This window comes from Carassius carassius, chromosome 45 (assembly GCF_963082965.1).
Source record: "Carassius carassius chromosome 45, fCarCar2.1, whole genome shotgun sequence".
NCBI lineage: Eukaryota > Metazoa > Chordata > Actinopteri > Cypriniformes > Cyprinidae > Carassius > Carassius carassius.
In genome coordinates, this window is record NC_081799.1 from 19,982,050 (window position 1) to 20,005,393 (window position 23,344).

A 23,344-nucleotide genomic window follows, 5' to 3' on the forward strand; every position below is an offset into this window, starting at 1 on the left:
CTGAATTAAATGCTACATTGCATAGCACAAGAATAAAGAATTTAATGCTCACTTAACAAAATCAAACAGTCACTTACAGATATTGCATTTCAAAGGGCTTTGATAAACAAGATGAAGATGGATGTTTGCAACCACATGGAGTACCTTGCAAAACTAAACCACTGAAGGAATATGGCCTACCTACTTCCTTTTTAAAACAGGAAACCATTGGAAAACTAAGGAAAACCCAAAAATAAGTATCAAAATAAAAGTCCTTGTTGAAACCGAAGTCCAGCACAATGATGCATTTGGAGCTCACCTTTCTTTAAAAAAAAAAAAAACTGAGTGAGCAACTGCTTGCCCTCATTTGCCTTTCTCTCTTTAATCTTATTTTCTTTTAGCTTTTGAGCCCCTGATTTTCTTTTCTTAAGGAAAGACATGACTCTTCCCCTATCTTCCTAGTTCATATAACGGCTAACTCCAGCTCCTGTGTCTCATTAACTGATTCACCGTAGGTCTGCAGCAGAAGCACCTGAACTGAGGGTCGTACCATTTACATTGATTCGAGAGGGGTGGTGGGGCCCTGCACAGCATGAAAATGACTTTTTTATATACCAAACCAGTGCCTAACTACAAGTTTAGTTTTGCACAGGAACTTTTTTATTTGTACAAAAATGCTATACAAATGTTAGTGCATGTATATGTATGTATAGAAAACTGACTTCTAAGGCACCCCCCCCCCCTCCTGCCTCGGGCCCTGGGTACTCGGTACCCTTTAACGCCCTCCCAGTCCGACGCCCCTGGATTATCACATCATGGACACTGATAGATATTAAAGATGACATGTAAATATACTGTAAATATGGTGAACCGTATAAACTTTGCCTTGCAGATACTAGACGAAACAAAACAAACTATTGAGGTTACAAATGCATTATTTTCATGCAATAAAAAGATATCTTTATATCATACTCATTTCATTTATTATATATATCAGTGGCTTCCATAAACTAAAAGTGATTAGCTCGGGAACACTCAGTAATAACGTGCTGCCATCTAGTGAGGACACTTACTAACTACAGCCATAAACAAGAAGCAAACTCCAACTTTCACATGAACGATGCACATGTAACTCAAAATTGTATTAAAACGTTTGGCAAAATCTAATCTCACAACTTTTGCTGAAGTCTGTCTTAAAAATAACAGGTAACACTTCCTAATAGCAACTATCAAATGATATATATATAGAATATTAACAAATATAACTGGTTCATTAGTCCCACTAAAAATCTAGTTCCTTTCCAGTGTCTGATAACTTAAAATTGATATAAAAAATTGAAAAACAAAATTTGGATAAAATATTTAATAATAATAAAAAAAGAATAGAAAATAGAAATCACAACATTTCTGTATGTCTTTAATGTCAAGTTTGACCAATTTAAAGCATCCTTGCTGAATAAAGTATTAAAATCTTATTTACCCCAGGGTGCCATTTACACCAATTTGTTCTGCTTGTGAATAAATATAGCCAATATTTTACACAATAAAATACAATCAAATCCTGTGATGTTTTGAATTAGTCCTGTCTACTACAGCACAGGATGAACTGAGCCAGTTTGTGCACAAATGTGCCTCATTTTACCTGACTTGACTTGATATACTGCTTCATTTCCAGTAATAATTACCTTCAAAAACCCATTTGAACAGCTCATGAAAAACACTTGAAGCAATGCAGAGATTTCATTACAAAATAAATCACTTAAAAAAACATCGATACAGCAAGGTAAAAGAAAACTGATCTTAAGCTAGTGCAATGAGATATGAATCACCAGCAAGCAAATCATGTTACAAAAATAAAATAAATAAAAAATAAATAATCATATCAGCCTACAGTCAAGCTTTACAAGGGGTAGTTTGAGGCTCAAAAACCATCTCTGAACCTTTGATTTCTGCATGCTTTAACATGAAATCCATTCATCTTCAGTCTGTTCTTCACAAACATTAATAATAGGACACTTTTATTGCCTGCTTTCATCAGACTGGACTCTAAACTTTACAGTGCACAATAAGTCAGCTCCATTTTAAATACGCTCGATACAGAAAAAATACATCGGTACATAAGGCATCAAAGCAGAACACTGAATCAGTGGAATACAGTCCCAGAGTGTCCGTGAACCAACGCAAACCATTCAAAATAATCCACTGGAGATGAAAAAGCAACTCAGTCTTAAGGAATGATTTTGAGCTCGAGATGTTCGTTCCATAAAATGGATTAATGTCGTCACTAAAGTTTGCTCGCATGAAGTGTGGGCATCATGATGTCATCGCGTGCATAAATGTCCAGACCGTTTCCTGTGTACACGGACAGCTCGTCTGTGCTCCCGACACCGTTGTTGATCTCTGAAACGAGCACAAAACTCATCAGCCAGAGATTCACAGGGCAGAGTTCTCCACTAGGAGTCAACCTGGGGTCTGCATTTAAATGAAGAAACACTGACAGAGCCCACAACAACACTTGATGACATGCCGGTAATAAGACAGGACTCAAATGACACTTGGCCACTGACTGTGTGAGTGTACAGACTGAGAGACAAAGAGTGATCTGACAGTTTTTCACAACTGTGATAACTTTTTTCGGAATCACTAGCTGAAAATGTGAATCATCTTAATGTTATTTTTAAACATTTTGGTTGGCTTTAATCATGATGTTTAACTGGAGCACTAATAACTCCAGTAAACGCCAAGATATTACTAATATTAATATGAAATATTAGTAATATTTGTAATTAGTAATATTTGTTATGCTTATACAATTGTTTGAAAGCAACACACACACCATCCCAAAGAGGTTCAAAATCACTCTCAAGGACCTTTTCCTGGACAGCTGGTGGAATGACCTCTTTACTTACTTATATATTTATATACTTACTTATATATATATATATATATATATATACACACACACACACACACACACAAAAATCATATGCAGATATTAATACAGATATTGATGGTTTATTACGATCACCACCAGGGGGCGATGTACCACAGCCACAGAGGTCACAGAGAGTTATATGTCCTTTTGGCTTTATTTACCAGACTTTATCTCCACATGAGTCTCACCTGAGAAGATAAGTTTCTCCTTCATGAAGTTGACATCACGACTCGGCCGACGTACTACAGCGCTGAGCATGATCTGCTCAGGGTTGTAGCTGCGCATGCCACTCATCTTCCACCTGAGAAAAAATACAACACACCTTCACCAAAACTTACTTCTGAGGGTCTGAAAGTGCCAAAAAGTTCTTGAGATGTTTGTACAGAAAGTGAAAGAGAACGCTTAAAAGGGTTAAAAAGGACTGAAGAAAAGAGCGGCACTGAAGTTAAAATACAAGAATGACAAACACAAACAGAAAAAATAAAGATCAAAACAGAATTCTGTCCCTAAATTACTCATCCTTATTACCTGATCAGGTGATAGCTGAGCAGCGGAGGACAGGCACATGCAAAGAGCAGAGGATAGAGAGATAATGGAGGGAAAGTAAAGATTGCCAAGAAGAAAAGAGCAGAGCCATCAGTTCAAAAGCACCCGGCCGCCCAGCAGAGATTTAGCAAGCATGCTAACTACAAAACAACCTAACATTAACGCCAAGGACTGCTCCGAAAATCAAATAGGCTTTCGTGCAAATGTGTGCAATTAAAGCCATTGCCTACAGCAAACAGGCTTCCAGTATTATTAAGTATTAAGTAACACGACATACTAAAAGAAAATCACTTACTTCTGAAATATGAAGATGCCAATGACAATCGCCACAGAGATTAAATCTGAAGTGATCCATATCAGGCCATATTCATCTGTACTCTACAAAATGTTAAAGCAGCATCCAGCCATTAGATATCAATGTAAATACATTAAAAAAAAGCAAATGAGGGGAAAACTATACAGGCAGAATCCCAATCAAATACTGCAATATATAAAAAATGATATATGCGACGGACAGATAGATAGATAGATAGATAGTAGTATTCCAAAGTTAATTTTGTCCACAAACTCTTAAACTACAGACATTTTTCTGATGCAAATGTATGCAACCATTTGCAACATTATCTCTCAATACTGATCTTGCATCGTATATAAAGCATGCCAATTTAAAATCTACAGTATTCTGTGGAATGGATGTTAAAATGTGTCAAACAGGGCCAAGATTTACTGCATCCTCCTTGAAAGCTGACAGCATAATCAAATTAACCATTAAATGAGCATCCGGCCAATTAGTAGGACTTCATGAATGACAAGCGTTCCAAATCTGTGGAAACTGGCCTGCTTTTAAGTGCGTACTTGAGCATGGCCAGCAGAGTATGTACTTTTAGTGCGTAATAGGAGTGTGTGAACTGGGATTCAGCCAGAGAGAGATCAGTACCATGATCCAGATGGGATTAGGCACTTTCTTCAGGATGTGCGGAGCATCAGAAGAGACAGACTGAACCCCACTGCACCACATGAGCGAATACAGCCACGGCTCGTTCACCGGATACACGTTCACACTCACATTACTGCCAGAAAACTGCCTGCTCACAACACACGCATGCACAGAGAAGTTTGCTTGGTAAAGGTATTGCAGAACAAAACCTCGTGCCTACTTTCATATAAATAAAACAAAATATATGTATGCATGCATGTATAAATTTAAACTTCACACATTAAAACATATATTATATATTCTAAATGCATTCTAATATATCATAGTAATTAAAATAACAATAAAAATGAGTTCTCAAAACATTACACAGACCCATAAATGATCTAAATACATCTATTAAAATGGATAAAATATTTTAATTTGATATTTTTACCTCTTCATATTTCATAGCAGATGTCTGCTGATGTTCTGAATGTGTGTGTGTGTGTGTACCTGATATCCTGAGCTCTGGCCTGGCTGTAGTGCAGGGTCAGAGTACTGATCCCTCTTTCTTTTAGCTCAGCCACAGGAAGTTTCTCATCTGACGTCTGCTGAAGGAGAGGAACCGCTGCACGCACCTTCTTCCTGTACCAGTCAGGAGTCCACATCACCTACACACACACACACACACACACACACACACACACACACACACACACACAGTAGCTAATTAAGCACTTTTTATATTTTTCTGAATATTAATACCATTTTCTAATGTTATACACTTAAGAATATTGTACTCAATATTTTAAATTTAGAATGAATAATACATTAGACGAGACTTCTAATTTCTTCAAGTCCTATAAAAATAAATGCACACATTTTTAATTGTATATTTTAGATGAATTCTGAATTGATTGGTTATCTCATAAACGAGGTTAGAAAGACCTTTTGTAATAGTATAAATTTATTAGGAATATTTTATCAATATTTAAGATGGAGTTAGAAGATTTAGATGGAATAATAGGACATATTTCAGCAAAATATATAAGATTAAATACACACGTTTTTAAATATTAAATATTTGTTAAATATTTAGAATTTTTAGCACATTAAATAGTTGATAAAGGTCTTAAAACCTTATTAAGAATATTTTTCTCAATAGTTTACATTTAGTAGGAATAAGACATTAAACAACATTTCATCAAATTATATTAAAAATATATTAAATTTTTTTTTTATTTAATGTAAAATATTTTAATTCTGAATTTCTTAGAATTGAAAAGAGCAGCTCATGAATGTTTTTTTCAACTGTTAGAAGCTTATCAAGAATATTTTTCTCAGTATTTCAGATTTGGACTGAATGAGACATGATAGACAACACTTTTCACTGTTCAGATGTGAAAAGGTGTTGAGAAGGTCTTAAGATGACAATAAATCTTTTTTTCTATTTTTTATAAATCAGAGGCTTGCTAAGTGTGTAGATGTATATTGTGTGTGTTTTGTGCTCTCACCTGTTCTGGTAGGATGCTGGATCTCTGAATGACCTTCAGTGCATCATTGACCCAGAGCTGATGTCGAGAGTGTTGAGGTGGAGGTCGCCGCAGGCTGAAGATCACGGAGCGGTTTGTTCTAGCAGCCAGACGTAGCAGCTCTGCGAGGCTACACACCGTCTGATTGGCCGTGCGCTTTCGATCTTTTTCAGACATGTACTGCACAGTCCAGTACGGGTCATCCTGAGGGACAAACAACCTCAAGATCTTTATTTACTCTGAAGATAGACAAAAGAAATAAGAAAGGAATCAAATTTAATACCCTGAGGAACCAAAGTCCAGCATTGAGACTGCGAATCTCTGTCCAGTTAAAGAATGAGGCGTCGTGGTCCTGACGGCCTGGAAACAGTTTGTCCACATTGGTGGTCCTGCGTAGTGTGCGGTCCCTCATCAAAAAGGGCACTCCATCCAGACTAAAAAAAAACAAACAAGCATCCAATCACATTAGAGTCAGGTTACTGCGAGCCATTAAGAGCTGGTGCCATTCTTTACTCCTATTCAAAAATATACAATAAAATAAAATAAAATATAAAATAAATTACAATTAATTCAAACAGGTATAATAGTAATAAGAAAAAATAGATAAATACAATAAATTAATTTTTTTTATAATATCATATAATACCTAATGTAATAAAATAATTAAAATACACAAATATGAAACCAGTTATGATTTATTCAAAGGTATGATTAAAATTATAAACTAAACAAAGGCAGATTACTACTAATTCAAAAATAAAATAAAACAAAATAAATAAATGATTCATTTATTCATTTCATTTTGAAATACAAAAACACAAAAATTAATTATTATTACATTATTATAAAAAAACTGATTTGGATTCATTCAAAATGATAAAATAAACTAAAACAAATTACTATTAATTCAAAAAGCTATGATAAAAATAAAATAACCAGATAAATACCATAAATTAAAAATAAATAAATAAAGACAGATTGTTATTCATTCAGGTATGAGAGGTATGTTTCATAAAGTCATAATACCTGATGGTAACATCTGCTTCCAGGGCAGTGACCTTCTGTTGCAGTGCTTTACTGAAGGACATGATGGTGTGTTCTGGAGCGAGCTGAGAGAGGAGAGGAGGAAGAGCGAGGAAGAGGAAGAGAGAGAGAAATGGGAGTTACTATCTTAACACTACTTTGAGGAAGTCAAACAAACAGGTTTGAGCTTCACTGTAAAATCAACTTAATGTTTAGACAGAGTGTAAGTGAGGCTCTCTACAGCAGGGACACACGATCCTTCCAGCACTTTCTAACTGTTACTAAACTTCAGAGAGAAACCTGGATGCCAAACATCCGGCCTGAAAAACTACAATTATGAAACTCACCATTGGAGCTCCACGACGGCCGATGACAGCAGGACGAGGGCCGAGCTTGGAGCGGTCCATGATGCAGGGAGAAGAGATGAAGAGAGGAACCAGATACAGAACCAGGAGGACGCTCACATAAATCACCAGCGTCACAACTTGAAGCCCTGGATAAACACACAAACATATGCAAAAGAAAAAAAAAAAAGGTTTAAAAAACGGTTTAAAAGGATTGGATCAATTATCTTTTTCTGCACATCTAGGCTACATTTACAGTATTTGTTCAAAAATAAAGTCAAAACACTAATATTGTGAAACGTTATTACTATTTAAAAAGAACCCTTTTCTATTTGAATATATTTTAGGATGTAATTATTTCTCTGATGCAAAGCTGAATTTCTTCAGTGTCATGCAATCCTTTGCCGCTCAAGAAACATTTCTTATTATTATCAGTGTTGATAACAGTTGTGCACTTAATATTTTTGTTGATACAAAAATATTTTTTTTATTAATACTAAAGTTATACCTTCTTTCAAAAACAAACAAATAAGCTAAACTTACTGAAGGGTAGTGCGCATATATTTTACAATTACATGTTATCAAAGTGTAGGGGCCGTCCTAGCTTTGACCCAGTCTGCCTTTTCCCCTCACATGACGTTCAACTCACTTGATCTTTCCACACGCAGCACCTGACCGGCGATGAACCACCCTAATGCTGTAACCGCAGCTAAAGCTCCGATGTGTAGGAACGGCCCTGTGAACTACAACAGCAAAAACATACAATTAACTGAATGATTGTCAAGAAAGATCTCACAACACTGGACAGTAAAATGCTGATGAGGTTGCTCCAACCTGCAGAGAAATGACGACAATGTCCCATTCGTCCTGCCAGAAATCATCAATGGACACAACTCCTGTTATGGTGGTGAGCAGAATGGCCAGAACTACAATCTGTAGGAAATAAAACTTGTTTTAAAGAACGTCAGTCAAGTTCTAGGCTTGAACAGATTTACAAACTCACCTCACCTTATGGATCCAGTACAAATTAAGCTGCTGTCCCAGTGCAATGTGACAAAGTGCAAGAATCTGAAAAAAAAAAAAAAATAATCAAATAAATAAATACAAAAGCAAATTATAAATAAAATAATTAAAAATAAAATTAATACATAAAAATAAATAAAAGTAATATATTTTTTGTAATTTTGTATATAACAATAAAAAAATATATATAAAAAAAAATATTAAAATATGTGTGCGCACACAATTATTAAGGCTGCAATGGTGATGTTCTGAACCAACAAGCTGTCCATCATGGCTTCAAAATGTGAATGCGACAATTATTAGGCCATAAAAAGTTTAAAGGCACTGCTGACTTTCTCTATGCCACATGTGCATGTGTAAAGAGCGCTCACCATTAAAAACGCAGTGTAAGTCAATCCTGTGAGTGTTGTGGTGAGAACGGGGACTGTGCCATCCTTCCAAACGGCCGAACGATTATATAACAACCTGCCAGAAAAATAAAACCATCAACTTCTCTCACACCAGCAGGGATTCAAAAACAAACAAACAAACAAAAAAAACATGCAAGCATGCTTTTCATTCACAAGGCTTTAAAACACTTAGGGACAGTTTTAATAACAGCTGGCGCCAGCGCAAACCGTCTTTCGGCATTAAAATAGTACTATCAGGATTTACTAAAGACGCGCAGTGATGAATTAGCACTGAAAAGACGTGGAATTTTTACAGTTATTTTTGCACATGACCTTATTGAATTTTTGAAAATTTATGAGAGGAGAGTATTCAAATGAATCACGCAAAGCGATTTAGCAACTTTTGTGCTCATCAAATTACTGCTATTTGCGCCATTATTTAACACAACTCTTTTGCTCTTGAAATGGCTGCAATTGTTGTCGGTATAGGAGGAGGCACCGCAGAGAACAGAGAATGTGTTATTTGGAATGCCAGAAGAACGCATTATCTGAACATATTGTTTGCTAAGCCATGTTATTTTTTATTTGCTTATAAATAAAAGAAAAGATGACTTGGAACCCTCAACTAGGAGTCACGCAATACCAGGTTCATCAAAACATCTTGCAACCCTACCCTTTTGGCCTCTTGTTCTTTCCAACGTTTTGTGCCTTTATTCTTTATTTGCGATTACAGTAATTTGCGCTGCGCTTGGTATTTTGTGTCGATCGATATGTAAATGAGATGTTGAGATTGCAATTGCACTCTCTTGCTAATTTGTCCCGTTTAGTTAAACTGGCCCTTAGTGTGTAAAATTAATTCAGAAAGTTGTTAAGCAATCCATGTTTGTGAATATAACTAATAGTAATCCTTCCAATCAAACAAGAAGACTCCTAAAACATGCTCTAGCAACGAAATGTGCTTCGTGGTGAGGACACACAGCAGGGTTCAGAGTTAATGACCAGCTGATGTCACTGCTAAAACAGCAGCTTCCTCCAAACATCAGACAGAACTCACCAGTTGAACTCGTTGTAGTCATTACGAGCCTCCAACCAGAAGTAGGACCAGACGAGGAGAAGAAGAAAAGAACAGCAGAGGAGGAGGAACCATGAACATTCCCACTGAAAAACAAAAACAGGACGTGATGTAAACACACATGTTCTCCAGACAGACATTTATTCATTTAGCAGACACTTTTATCCCACTGAGGAATGGTACAAATCAGGCAGATGTGTCAAAGCAACAGTCAGTGACAGTCCTGACAAGACTTATTTTTTATTTATATGTTCCAAATTTGGACTTTTAATAGCTTTCTTTATATCATTCACAACATGTTCACACCTTAAACCCCATGCTTTACAATCAGCAGTTAATATCAAGTGTGGCAAGGGATATAAAAGGCCACTGAGATCAAATATGTAGCTTTAAGATGCCTTAAAGTTTTAAAGAGCATGATAAAATGTGAGCTTAAGTAACTAATAAGTTTAAGAACAAAATGACAAGAATTTAATTAAATTCCTTCACCACAGAAACCACAGAGCGTTCCACAGTGAATTACAGCAGCAATGGAACATTTTCAGCACAGAGGGATCTTTCAGAAAGAGAGAGAGAGAGACATTGCCTGGCACCAATGCATGTTTGCTGGGAGGCCAGGCAAGGTCTCTGCTGGAGATCGAGAGGGCGGAGCTTTATTGTTAAAGGGTGATGTAAAAAAATCTAACTTGTCTCGGTTCACCTTATGCTGAGAGTGAACAGATTTCACTCAGTGAATGACTGTGAATGTATTTAGTCGTTTATGATTTCAAAATGTTATTCAGAAACCTGGGCATTCTATACCATAAAAGTAATTAAATAATATACATAAATAATATTAAACTTTTTCCAGATGTACATGTTAAATGACATGAGCTCACAAGCTTGTTCAGAGAAGGAAAAGCAGCAAGCACATGAAACAATGGCAGGAGTATTAATACTGTATCAGTCAGATATCACTAAGAGTTCATTTGGGCAAGGATGTAACTAATATATATATATATATATATATATATATATATATATATATATATATATATATATATATATATATATATATTGTTTGTTAATTATGCTTTTTTTTCAAGAAAATTATGTTGATTGGAATTTTCATGAACCCCAGGTAGTCAACAATTAAACTAGGAATATAATATGTATATGACTTTGAAAGACTTTTTTTTGTGATCATTTTGCAGTACATGAATCTGTTGGGTAACACAAGGTGCAGAGAGACATGAGTTAGCAGATCAGATTGCTTGCATCCTGCTGGCACTCTCCCTTTCAGAACCCAAAAGACCTTTCGTTCCTGTGGAGGTGTGAAATAGATCTAATGATCTAATGACCACGTCCTGAGATTCTGTAAGTGATTCTTTCAAATGCAGGGTGAATTAGAGTAACTTTTGACTTCTCACGCCATCACCTCACATTCCAACCCAACTACAATATCCTAATGTTTTGATTTGCTAAATATATTTTAATGTATTTGAAGAAAGAAGTCTTTTATTCTCACCAAGACTGCATTTCTTTGACCAAACAAATATGGTAAAAAGGGTAATATTATGAAATATTATTACAATCTTGAATAACTGGTTTTCTATTTGAAACTCATTATTGATCAATGTGTCGTTGTCTAATAAAAGTATTAATTTCCTAAATAAAAAACAAGCATTAAAAATATACACATCAGAGCTAGTCATTCCACATCACCCAATGTCCCAGATGACCCTTATTCACCCTACATTGGACCACTGGATTGACAACTTAAATAAAACTGAAAGATGTAATTGCATTATGAATATGAAGACCAATTACTATTATTTCAACAGACAAAACACTACTCAACATTTGCACTGATGAAGCTTTTCACCAATTCTGAGATTTCAAAGGTCACAACAACAGTCATCTGACATGCCTTAAATACAACTGCCAACAACAACAGCTTGCATATAGTTTTCTAGTGATTCCACACACCCTAACAGAGAACTGAATAATGCACTGACTCATGTTTTCTTGGTTTGTGGATTGTGGTGGAGTCACTCTACAGTGTGGGACACATTTCACTGATCTGTTCATTCATTCTGCACAGCTGATAGCTGCTAATCTCTCAATCCCATCAGATCCTCCAGACCTGCACATGAGCTCATCAGGTAGGACACATTGTCACCCTGCTCTAATTATAGAGTGGGCGGGGCTAGCAGTGATGACACAAAGTAAAGCCAGCCACTGGCAGAGCTTCCGAAGAGTTCGTTCTCAATGCCGAGGTGTTACTTCAGAGAGCCTGTTCAAATGGAAAGATGAACTAATGGACGTGGGTGTGTGTGTGTGTGTGTGTTTGTGTGTGTGTGTGTGAGGTGAAAAGAAAGAACAAAACCCACAAACTAAATCACCACAAGATTTAAACTGGATAGAACATGGAAAAGAATAAACATACCTGAACTGAATACTAGAATACTGCTGAATGCATAGTAAAAGTATATATGGTTTACAATAATAATAATTATAATAATTATAATAAATTGCTTTAACAAATATATATATATATATGAATATATAAAACATTTCAAACAATACAGTATGCTACATTTTTAACCTCAAGTTTCATGTTTGTTTAAATCAGTGAGTGACTTATGTCAGACATTAATACAATTAAGTTGTCTTTTTATTTTTTTACTGAATTTCATATAAAATAACTTAACTTTTGGAAGCCCGGTGAAATAATGAGTCAAGAAAGGGTTTGTTTAAAATTGTAGTTTGTTTAAAAATATAGTACGTCAGCGGCCGAGATAAACAATAGTATGCTATAACTTTTACCTCAGGTTGCATGTTATTAATGAGTCAGTATATCTTTTCAAACATTGTTTTAATTTTTGAATTTTTGAATTAAATTCTAGATAAAAAATATCTTAAGCCCAGTCAAATAAAGGGTCAAGACAGAGTTCATTAAAAAAAGTAAACCTACAGTAATACTGTCAAGTTTAAACACTACAAATATTACAGAATGTATGGAATGCTGAGTTTGAAAAAAAAAAATATTAATATATAATTTCTAATTAATTTTATATTATACACAATGTATATAAAATGAAACACACACACACACACACACACACACACACACACACACACACACAGGTATATGATTAAAATAAACTAAACTAAAAATGCAATTATATTCAAAATACTACATTCTGTATAATTTAATGAAATATTTTTTTTTTAAATATATAGATACACACAATCACAGCTAACTGAATTATATTTAACTAAATAAAAATAATAAAAAACTTATTAGCAACCCTTGAAACTAAGCTCGATTTTTATAATTAAATCAGCTATTGTTCTATTTATATCAGTGCTATTCTCAACTTCTAAGGATATTGCTACATTTAAGCTTGATACCCTATGAATATTACAGGACTTTAGGTAAAGATTGGATAAGGGTTGATTTTCAATCTGACTGCAGCTCAGTTCAGGTCAGAACATTTGATCGCTGGGCTGGAATGGATGCTTGGTTAAAATAATGGGCATTTCTGCTTGAATAACTTTACTAAATAATGTCAGTATCCAGTTTGGTGTCACCAGACATTGAACGGACAAGTCAAAGAGAGACAGAGAGACATGACTAAGCCTCTTGCTGTGTTGTATACAGATTGGAATTGACCTACAACACGTCCTCCAGGGAATCTGAAACTCTGGCTTGAGTTTCTCTCTGTCTGATAGAGAGGGATTCAGACAGCAGAGGAGAAAGGCTTTTTGCTTCATTACAGACAGCCAAGTTGGCCTTCGGTTCTGCTGTCTGCCTCAAATGAATACAAGATATTCATGACCGGACGCTGACAGAAATTAACAGAGAAAGCCAGAACTATCGTCAAAGTGGATCCAGAACTATGAGCCACAGGTGTGGGAATCATTGATGACAGTAACATTAGGGTCAATGACCGTAGTGTTTCAACATGATTGGTCTGTAAACATTTTGTAATGTGGAGCTTAGTGAAAGGTCATTTGCCTCTATCAACTTCATTCAGTCTTTATGTGGTTGGAATACAATGGCTTTTCCCACAAAGGATGATGCTGTGGTTACCTTGGTGCTGTCGTCATGGGAGCGTTGGTACCGTTTCCAGCGGCAGCCGTAGATCCCGGTCAGGCAGGACAAACACAGCTGTCTCTCATACACCTGTAACGGTTGGTGTTTCACCATAGTCAGGCCACAGCTGATCTGCAGACATTCCACTCACACACCGCAGACCTGCAGAAGCGAGACGCATCTGTGAGAAACAACATTATCCATAACAAAACACTCGGTCTTCAACTAAATTATACTGTCTGTGTTGATATTGCACTGAAAAACTGAGAGGAGGATTTAGCCATTTAGCTTTGAGTCTGGGAAAGTTGCCTTAGGAAAACATACCAGAGAAAATCCTGCCATGCCAGAGAATAAACAATACGTCAGTAATAATTGCAGGAATCTGTAGGTCGACAGTAATGTGACTTGACCATGCCAAGGGAATTACAATGTAAAAAATCTTTTCATCATCACACCATCGTGGGTAATACAGGAAATGGCATCAAACGACAGCTGAAAACAATACAATGAAATCTAGATTAAATACAAACTATTATATACATATGTTACATGACAATTATTATTTATGTATTTAATTACTTTTCCTTTAGAGGTATCGTTGATATTGGATAGTTCATGCTTATTTCACCAATTTTTATATTTAGATTTACCTTTACCTTAAATTTAACATTTAAAAAGAATAATAATTGAATAACACTGTTAAATGCAATATTAAGCAAACTGCTTTATTTTTTTAATTTACCGTATTTTCCGTACTATAAGGCACACTTAAAAGCCTTTAATTTTCTAAAAAAACGACAGTGAGCCTTATAATCCGGAGAGCCTTATATATGGATCAAGGCGCTCTGTCAAAATGTTGACATTCCCTTTAGCACAGCTCCATCTAGTGGATGCATAACACAAACCCAGTCAAACGTTTGACTGCAGTATCTTCTATTCTATGCGCCTTATAATCCGGTGCGCCCTATATATGGAAACAGTTCTAAAATAGGCCATTCATTGAAGGTGCGCCTTATAATCCGGTGCGCTTTATAGTGCGGAAAATACGGTATTTAGACAAAATAGTAAAAAAAATAATATCATGACATCATCTGAAGATTTTAGCATGGTAATGGATATGACATTGTTAATGTATTTGGTCTTAGTGGAACAGATCTGCTATTCTTCTGCTGCTGAATTGCTGCTGTTGTTGGTTATTGCTGTAGTTGTAGATTATTGCTGCTGCTGCAAAGCAAGTACAGGAACTTGCTGCTGCCGAAACATACATCAATATGGTGCCGTAAGTATTTAAGACAGTACAGTACTGCCGCTGCATAAATAGCATGCTATAAACCAAAACATATCTATACAGGTGGAGCTGGGGACGGTGGAGGGTTTCAGAGTAGCTCTGAATGCTAACCAGCCATAATAACCTAAAGCAGCCAGCTTACTGATTTATTTATAAAAACTAGGAATGTTAAATAATATCCAGTCATGAAAACTACTCCACTTTTAAGTCAAATGGTACGCTTTTAATTCAAAACCATAGGCTGTCATTTACATGATTCATGTTATTAACAACCAAATGTGACGAGACAAAAACATTAACAGAGCCATTTTTGGCTTTTAATGTGTAAATTTAAAAGTGTCTAATTTAAAATAAAAAATATTATTGCTTTGCAATAAATTCTAATGATTTTACTGTCCTTCTTTATTCCCTTAAATCCCTTTAAAGCCTTTAATTGTGTACTTAATAAATAAAAAGACCATTACTGTAAAACCTGGGGTTATAAATCAGAAATTATTTTGGAATGATGTAAAGGCATAACTGATATCCCTCAAATGCATAATAAATAAACCCATAACAAACCCATAAGTCAGCCACTGACCCGGTATTACCACACCAGACGCTCCAATGAAAAACAACAGATTTCACTGACAGTAATTAAAGAGGGCCATCAACACCCAACCAGCACAGATTTGATCTTTGTCCACCAGAAGCACCCACTCAAACAGATTAGCATATCATTAGCATCTTCGAAAACCCAACTCTCATACACAAACAAGCTACTATGAGTCCTCATTAGTCATTCCTCAAAAATCCTGCTTCATATTCCATAATTGTATTCCTTTAACCCATTCAGAACAGACATTAACATATGATCCCTCAAAAGCCATCCCATAACCACAGTTCTTTAAGTCACGATGGATGTTACAAATCGGTATGAAAATGCTAAAATTAAAGCGTGACAATATGAAAGCATCTGGGTTTTCTCTTTTCCACACTTCCTGCTGCATGATTAAGACTGGTCTGACCCCTTTAGAATCGGTGAATAGATTAGATGTAATGTCCTTTGTTGGGTTTTGTGTAGACAATGTCTACAGCATCCCGCAGGTCTGCAACACACCGGTTAAATCATTCAATGCATCCTGTGTTCACCTACAAAAAGATAATATTGCCTCAAACAAAAGAAGTCATTATCTCCTTCAGACATGTCTTCCTGTTGAAAACGACCCTGTCTGAGTGAGTTTACACTCTGGTGTGACCGTTTGATTGAGGCAGAGCACACACACACAGACCTGATGTCAACATCACATCTGTTGCCCTATTTGTGAAGTGACAGTTCAGACAAAGATGACAATTCTGTCATTATTAACTCACCCTGAAGATATTGATGAATGTAGGTGCACCAACAACAAGCGGATCCCACTGATTTATACTGAGACATTTATCATAATTTTAGTGAACCATCTCTCGAAGTGTATCTGCATGAACTTCAGATACATCCAGAGGGTACAGTTTTGTTCTCAGCTGGAAAGTAGCTGTGCTAAAGTCCATTCCCAACTTCAATAGGGTATTGAGAGGTTGAGGAAACTTTACACCTGGGGAGTTCAATGTAAATATACTGATATACAGCAGAGACATTTATAACGTTACAAAATATTTCAAATAAATACTGTTCTTTTTGAAGTTTCTATTCATCAAATGTACCATGGTTTCTACAAAATGATGAAGCAACACAAAGTTTTCAGCATTAACAATGAAACATAGAAAACACTTATTTTAAATATTAATAATATTGATGAATAATAATGAATATATTAATATTTACTATATTGCAGTTTTTACTTATTTCTGAGCATATAAATGCACATTTTCTGAGCATATAAGACTTGATTTTTTTTCTTCTTACCAATCCAAACTGGAACACTAATGTATTAGATTTTTTTTTTTTTTTTTTATAACTACTAAATTACATACCTAAACAAGCTCAAAAAACATACCCTCTTAATGCTATTATGTCTTCCCATGACACACTGAGAAGCAGCTACATGACTTATGGAAGAGCAGAACAGATTCTTCCACCTCAATATTAACGCACATTCTTCATAAATCCATTTAAACCATATCTCTCAGTGTTCACGGTGGCAGACACACACTTGGGCAGAAGAGAGGTAGAGAGGTAGGCTGTGTTGGTGTGGGGCTTCATGCTCCAGCCTGTTTCCATGACACTGAGCTTTAAAGACTTATAAAAGCCTGAATTCTCTGACATCAGAGTAAATTGAGCCTTATTCCTGTCAGCTCTAACTGCAGACCTTCTTGCTGTTGGACTTTCCAAACAGGTACGATTGCCAAAAACAGTAAGCTACATATTGTCTGCTTAATTTCCTGCCTCACTCCAGACCGCAATGGACTTGTTCAACAGCCTTGGGTCTTGAAGTGCTTTCCCCTATTCCTCTTCTTCGTGCATCTTTAAATCAGATTTATAAGCCAACTTGCTCAAAGATGAATTAACCACAAAATTACAAATTTTGATTTAAAATAAAAAGTGTTTGAAATCTGAACTGTGCATGAAGCATTGCAAAATTCATGACTGAATAAAAAAGACAATAAGTTTACTGACTTATTCATTGATTGAATAATAAAATATTTTAATATCCAATTTTAATACTGTAAAAAAAGGGACAATTCAACATTTTTACATTCTTAAAATGTACTGCTAAATATTCAAATATATTGTTGTTTAATGAAAGTTATTTGAGAGTATACAGTCAGGCTTGTTTATGTAATTTGCATTGCTTCATGCAAGTGGGAGGAAGCTGTGGAGCTGTTTTGGTGCAGTTCTTATTTCCATGGTAACAGCGAACTTTCTAATTACTGGATCCAAAAGGAATCACTCCTCAAGATTATGAGTAATGTATTTTTTTCCCAATGGAAATATTAAACTACTTGAAATGCAGAAATCAAGCTGTGACCTAAAGATAAACACAATTATTTAACAGTCCCAAAAAATTATTTGGATTAGTAGTTCTGAAACCCAACTGTTGCACTTCACATCTAAGACTTCTAAAATCTAAAATATGTGAAAAAATATTAATCATCATCTACACCACCATTCAAAACTTTGGGGATAAGATTACCTTTTTTTAATGATTTCATTCATTTTAAACTGATCAAAAGTGTAATTTCTATTTCAAATAAATGCTGTTCTTTAAAACATTCTATTAATCAAAGAATCATGAAAACAGTGTTTCACAGTTCAGACAAAAATAAATGTCTTTGAGCAGCAACACAGCCTATTAGATTAAGGATCAAGTGACACGGAATACTGAAGTAATGGCTGCTGAAAATTCAGCTTTGCATCACAGAAATAAATTTCATTAAAAAAATATACATTGGTAATTACATTGGAAAACAGTTATTTTAAACTGTAATAATATTTCACTACCTGACTATTTTTACTGTATTTTGATCAAATAAATTCAGCCTTGGTGAACATAAGAGACTTCCTTCAAGACCCCAAACTTTTGAACAACAGTGAACAAAACTGCTATTTGGAGGACTAACATCTGACTGAGACATCCAATCTTGAAATAACACTACTTCTAGACACTTTAGCACAGCATGTGCACAAACGTACTAATTGTTTATTCCTGATGGGATTTTCAGAAAACTTATGGCTACTGTCCAGTTCAGAAGTCTTGCCAAATGAGTTGGGGAACAGGGGGTCAGTAGGGATCTCTACTAGTGATCACTTCAGAACACTAGGATTAACTGGATTTAGAAAAAAAAACAAAATATATATATATATATATATATATATATGTTCTACGCGAACACCGTTCTAAGCTTAGAGCTGCTGAAAGGGTGTGGCGCAAATCCAAAAATACTACTGACCTTAATGTGTATCAGTCACTCCTATCTTCCTTCTCTGCTAATGTCACCACTGCTAAAATGACATACTACCATAACAAAATTAACAATTCGTCTAACTCTCGCATGCTTTTTAAAACATTTTCCTCACTTCTTTGTCCTCCTCCTCCACCTCCTGCTTCATCTCTAACAGCTGAAGACTTTGCAACGTTTTTCATTAATAAAATTAAACACATTAGTGAACAATTTTCCACACCACAATCAGTCAAGCTCATATCACCAGCAAACATACACTCATTTACATCCTTCTCTTCACTCTCTGAGGCAGAAGTCTCAAGACTCATCCTTTCTAATCACCCTACTACTTGCCCGCTTGATCCTATTCCATCTCATCTCCTTCAAGCCATTTCTCCTGCAGTTGTACCTGCACTCACTCACATCATCAACACATCCCTCCACACTGGTGTTTTTCCCTCATCATTTAGACAGGCTCATATAACTCCACTAGTTAAGAAACCCACCCTCAACCCATCTCTTTTAGAGAACTACAGACCAGTTTCCCTTCTTCCTTTCATTGCAAAAACACTTGAACGAGCTGTGTTCAACCAAGTCTCTACAGTTCTCACAAACAACAACCTCCTTGACAGCAACCAATCTGGCTTCAGAAGTGCACATTCAACTGAGACGACCCTGCTCTCAGTTGTTGAAGCTCTAAGACTGGCAAGAGCAGAATCCAAATCTTTAGTACTTATCCTGCGTGATCGGTCCGCTGCTTTTGACACAGTTAACCACCAGATCCTCCGATCAACCCTACTGGCAAAAGGCATCTCAGGAACCACACTTCAATGGTTTGAGTCTTACCTATCAGATAGGTCCTTCAAAGTATCTTGGAGAGGTGAGGTGTCCAAGTCACAACATCTAACTACTGGGGTGCCTCAGGGCTCAGTTCTTGGACCACTTCTCTTCTCTGTCTACATGGCATCATTAGGTTCTGTCATTCAGAAACATGGCTTTTCATACCACTGCTATGCTGATGACACTCAACTCTACCTCTCATTCCATCCTGATGATCCGACGGTTGCTATTCACATCTCAGCTTGTCTAACAGACATTTCTTCCTGGATGATGGACCATCACCTTCAACTCAACCTTGCTAAGACAGAACTGCTTGTGATTCCAGCAAACCCATCGTTTCATCACAATTTCACCATCAAGTTAGGCACATCAACCATAACTCCTTCAAAAACAGCTAGAAGCCATGGAGTTATGATTTGATGATCAGCTGACTTTCTCAGACCACATTGCTAAAACTGTCCGATCCTGCAGATTTGCTTTATTCAACATCAAGAAGATCAAGCCCTTTCTTTCGGAACATGCTGCACAACTCCTTGTTCAAGCTCTTGTTCTTTCCAGGCTGGACTATTGGAATGCTCTCCTGGCAGGTCTTCCAGCCAATTCTATCAAACCTTTACAATTAATTCAGAACGCGGCAGCAAGATTCATTTTTAATGAGCCAAAAAGAATACACGTCACACCTCTGTTTATCAATTTGCACTGGCTTCCAATAGCTGCTCGCATAAAATTCAAGGCATTAATGTTTGCCTACAAAACTACCACTGGCTCTGCACTCATTTACCTAAATTTGTTACTTCAGACTTATGTGCCCTCTAGAAGCTTGCGTTCTGCAAGTGAACGTCGCTTGATTGTGCCATCCCAAAGAAGCACAAAGTCACTTTTACGGACTTTTAAATTAAATGTTCCCTCCTGGTGGAATGACCTCCCCAACTCAATCCAAGCAGCTGAGTCCTTAGCCATCTTCAAGAATCAGCTTAACACATCTCTTCCATCTTTATTTGACCCTCTAACTTTTACACACACTTTTCTAATTCTATTCTTTAAAAAAAACTACCTTTCTAATCTTTTTGTATTCTATTTTCTTTTCATTTATTATGCAATTGTATGCGTGTGTGTGTGTGTATGTGAAAAGATCTCTAACACTAGATTGCTCTATTCTTTTTTTATTCTATCTGTTTTCTTTTTTTATTTTTTTTTTATTTTTTATTTTATTGTATTATTTAAAATCCCATGCTAGGTGTACTGTGTTAACCTAACTGAGACTTGTTATACCACTAATACATCATTGTTCTTTTTGTTGTTTTTGATTGCTTCCACTGTCCTCATCTGTAAGTCGCTTTGGATAAAAGCGTCTGCTAAATGAATAAAATGTAAATATATGTATATATATATATACATATACACTATTTTGAAAATAATTTTAAAATATATAATATAAATATTTATAATGTAAAATATAATCTCTTAATTTTACTGTAAAAATTATTTAAAATAATTTGAAGCAAAAAAAAAAAGTTACAAATTACAAATCATGAAAAGAAAATTAAAAGAGCAACAGGAACAGTCTTCAAAATATCTCCTTTGCTTTTCACTGAAGTCATGCATGTTTGGAAAAAGCATAATTAAAGTGAGTAAATTATGCCAAAATGGCAACAATGTGACAACAACACTTTGGATGCAACAATACTGTGTGTTTTCCAATTACAAACAGCTAATTTCTTCTATGTTTCTTACTCAGATTTCGGGTCCAGAAACTCTCATTAACTTCAGAATGACATTAATAATAATTGTAAAAAATGAACGCAGTTTCTATTCGAGGATTCATGCATGATTCAAAAGACTTAAAATAGAGAGTCATTTAGTCATTGTGCACATTCTGATTAGGCTGTGTAGAACAGATGTGACATAGTAAAATGACTTTGGGAAGTTTCTGTGGGAAATCATCCAACAGGTTTGATGGATCTACCACAGGGAGGGAGGTTTACTTTCCCAGGGATGAAACAAGCCCTTTGTCTTCCCACTCCTCTGGTGGGCCCTCTGTGGATTTTTCTGAGATCATGTGAGCAAAGACAACCTCGTTTATCTCTCTTCATATGCTGCTTTTGTTTTGGCACCTTCTCACAGGCTCTAAGAAACAACAATATCATAGTTTGGATGTTAAACACTGGTTGTTGTGGAGAGCTCATAATGAGGGTACCTGACGGAGATGTCATAGCATGAGCGAAATATGACACGTAGACCATACTTTTGCCTCAACCTTACTGCTGACACCAGAATAAAGGTGAATACAGGCAATAATCTCTCAGGAGATGTGAAATGGCTTGTTATGAACAGATCTACAGGCAGAGCTTTCGTCTGGAGGAGTTGAAAGACATCAACATCCAACACCCTCCGTAGTTCCCGTCTTTTGCAAAACACTTCCATTTGCCCTGCTGTTAGTCTTTTCTCTCTCAGGCGTTTCCTGAGGAGCGGACTGCACCACTTCCCACAACATTCAGCCCAAAACTTTTGAAGCTTAAGAGAAATGCTCTGCTCTCGTGAGATTCTGGCAGCACCATAAACAACTGGCAACCCATAAGCCACTGAGCATATGAGGGGAATGAGACCCAAAATTAAAGCCCAAAATCCTTTCTTTAACTCAAAGGATTGCCTATATGTGAAGATACAGATGCTGATTGTGGAGACCTGGGCTAGTTGTCACAAGAACTATATCTTAGTAATTTATGAACTCAAAAAGTCTGTTTTCAGTAGTGATTATTGATTTTAACACCATCACTCTGTTAAACGGCTAATACAAAACAAACTAAATTAGAATAATTGTAGTGAATTTTTTTCTGACTAAAATATCAATAATAACATTGTTTTCTATAGCTTCTGGGCAAAAATGTAACATTTACACTACTAACTACATTAGCACACATTCAAAGAGTTAACTATAATCGTCAAGCTAGAACTGGGAAGGACAATTATTTTTCATAGATGTCAGGTCTAGGCAGGATGTATGTCACATGGGTTTAAAAATCAGAAATGTATTTTCTTTAATTTGTTCATTTGTTTTGTTCCATTTGGTTATTAATTTTGCTGATTTATTTTCTTAAAATTTCAAGCTTTGCATATAATATTGAAAACATATTAACAAATAAAACATAAAACATATATTAAGTAAGAAATGTTTTAATGTGTAAATTACAATATTTGTGGATCATTTTCATGCTTTAAAAATGTTTTACTGCTGATATTTGGCTAACAAATTTATAACAGGTATATTCTATTGTGACAAATATAATGTGACAACATGCCCCACTTTAGAATAAAAACTGACAGCTTACCACCTCTGCTGTAATCAGATCATATATATTGACTATTTATAACTTTGGGTGAAGAGTAATTGTTAGAACAGATCTACATAATAAAGCTTTTCCCAAAAACATTTGTACCGCAATATGTATGATTCAAAAGCATGTAGTAGCCTATCTAATATTATACATTAATTTCTATCAAGTTTAAATAAGTTT

At 35.6% G+C, this 23,344-nt stretch overlaps 1 protein-coding gene across 4 annotated transcripts; it reads right to left on the reverse strand.

The window, feature by feature from the left end:
- Window positions 1-1,380: 1,380 nt before the first annotated feature.
- gdpd5a (glycerophosphodiester phosphodiesterase domain containing 5a) lies at window positions 1,381-17,127 on the reverse strand. 4 transcript variants are annotated; one of them, XM_059539090.1, is made up of 17 exons: window positions 17,105-17,127; window positions 13,838-14,002; window positions 9,742-9,845; window positions 8,670-8,763; window positions 8,284-8,343; window positions 8,110-8,223; window positions 7,925-8,018; window positions 7,279-7,424; window positions 6,935-7,017; window positions 6,192-6,342; window positions 5,891-6,112; window positions 4,890-5,047; window positions 4,398-4,545; window positions 3,756-3,838; window positions 3,443-3,457; window positions 3,103-3,215; window positions 1,381-2,379 (listed from the first exon to the last, which is right to left on the reverse strand). In XM_059539090.1, exons 2-17 carry the CDS (start codon window positions 13,952-13,954, stop codon window positions 2,264-2,266), a joined length of 1,818 nt encoding a protein of 605 aa, XP_059395073.1. In that variant the 5' UTR covers window positions 13,955-14,002; window positions 17,105-17,127; the 3' UTR covers window positions 1,381-2,263. The 4 variants fall into 4 exon arrangements, with proteins under 4 accessions (XP_059395073.1, XP_059395074.1, XP_059395075.1 ...); XM_059539091.1 differs by having other exon boundaries at window positions 8,110-8,208; window positions 17,105-17,126; XM_059539092.1 differs by lacking the exon at window positions 3,443-3,457 and having other exon boundaries at window positions 17,105-17,126.
- Window positions 17,128-23,344: the final 6,217 nt, after the last annotated feature.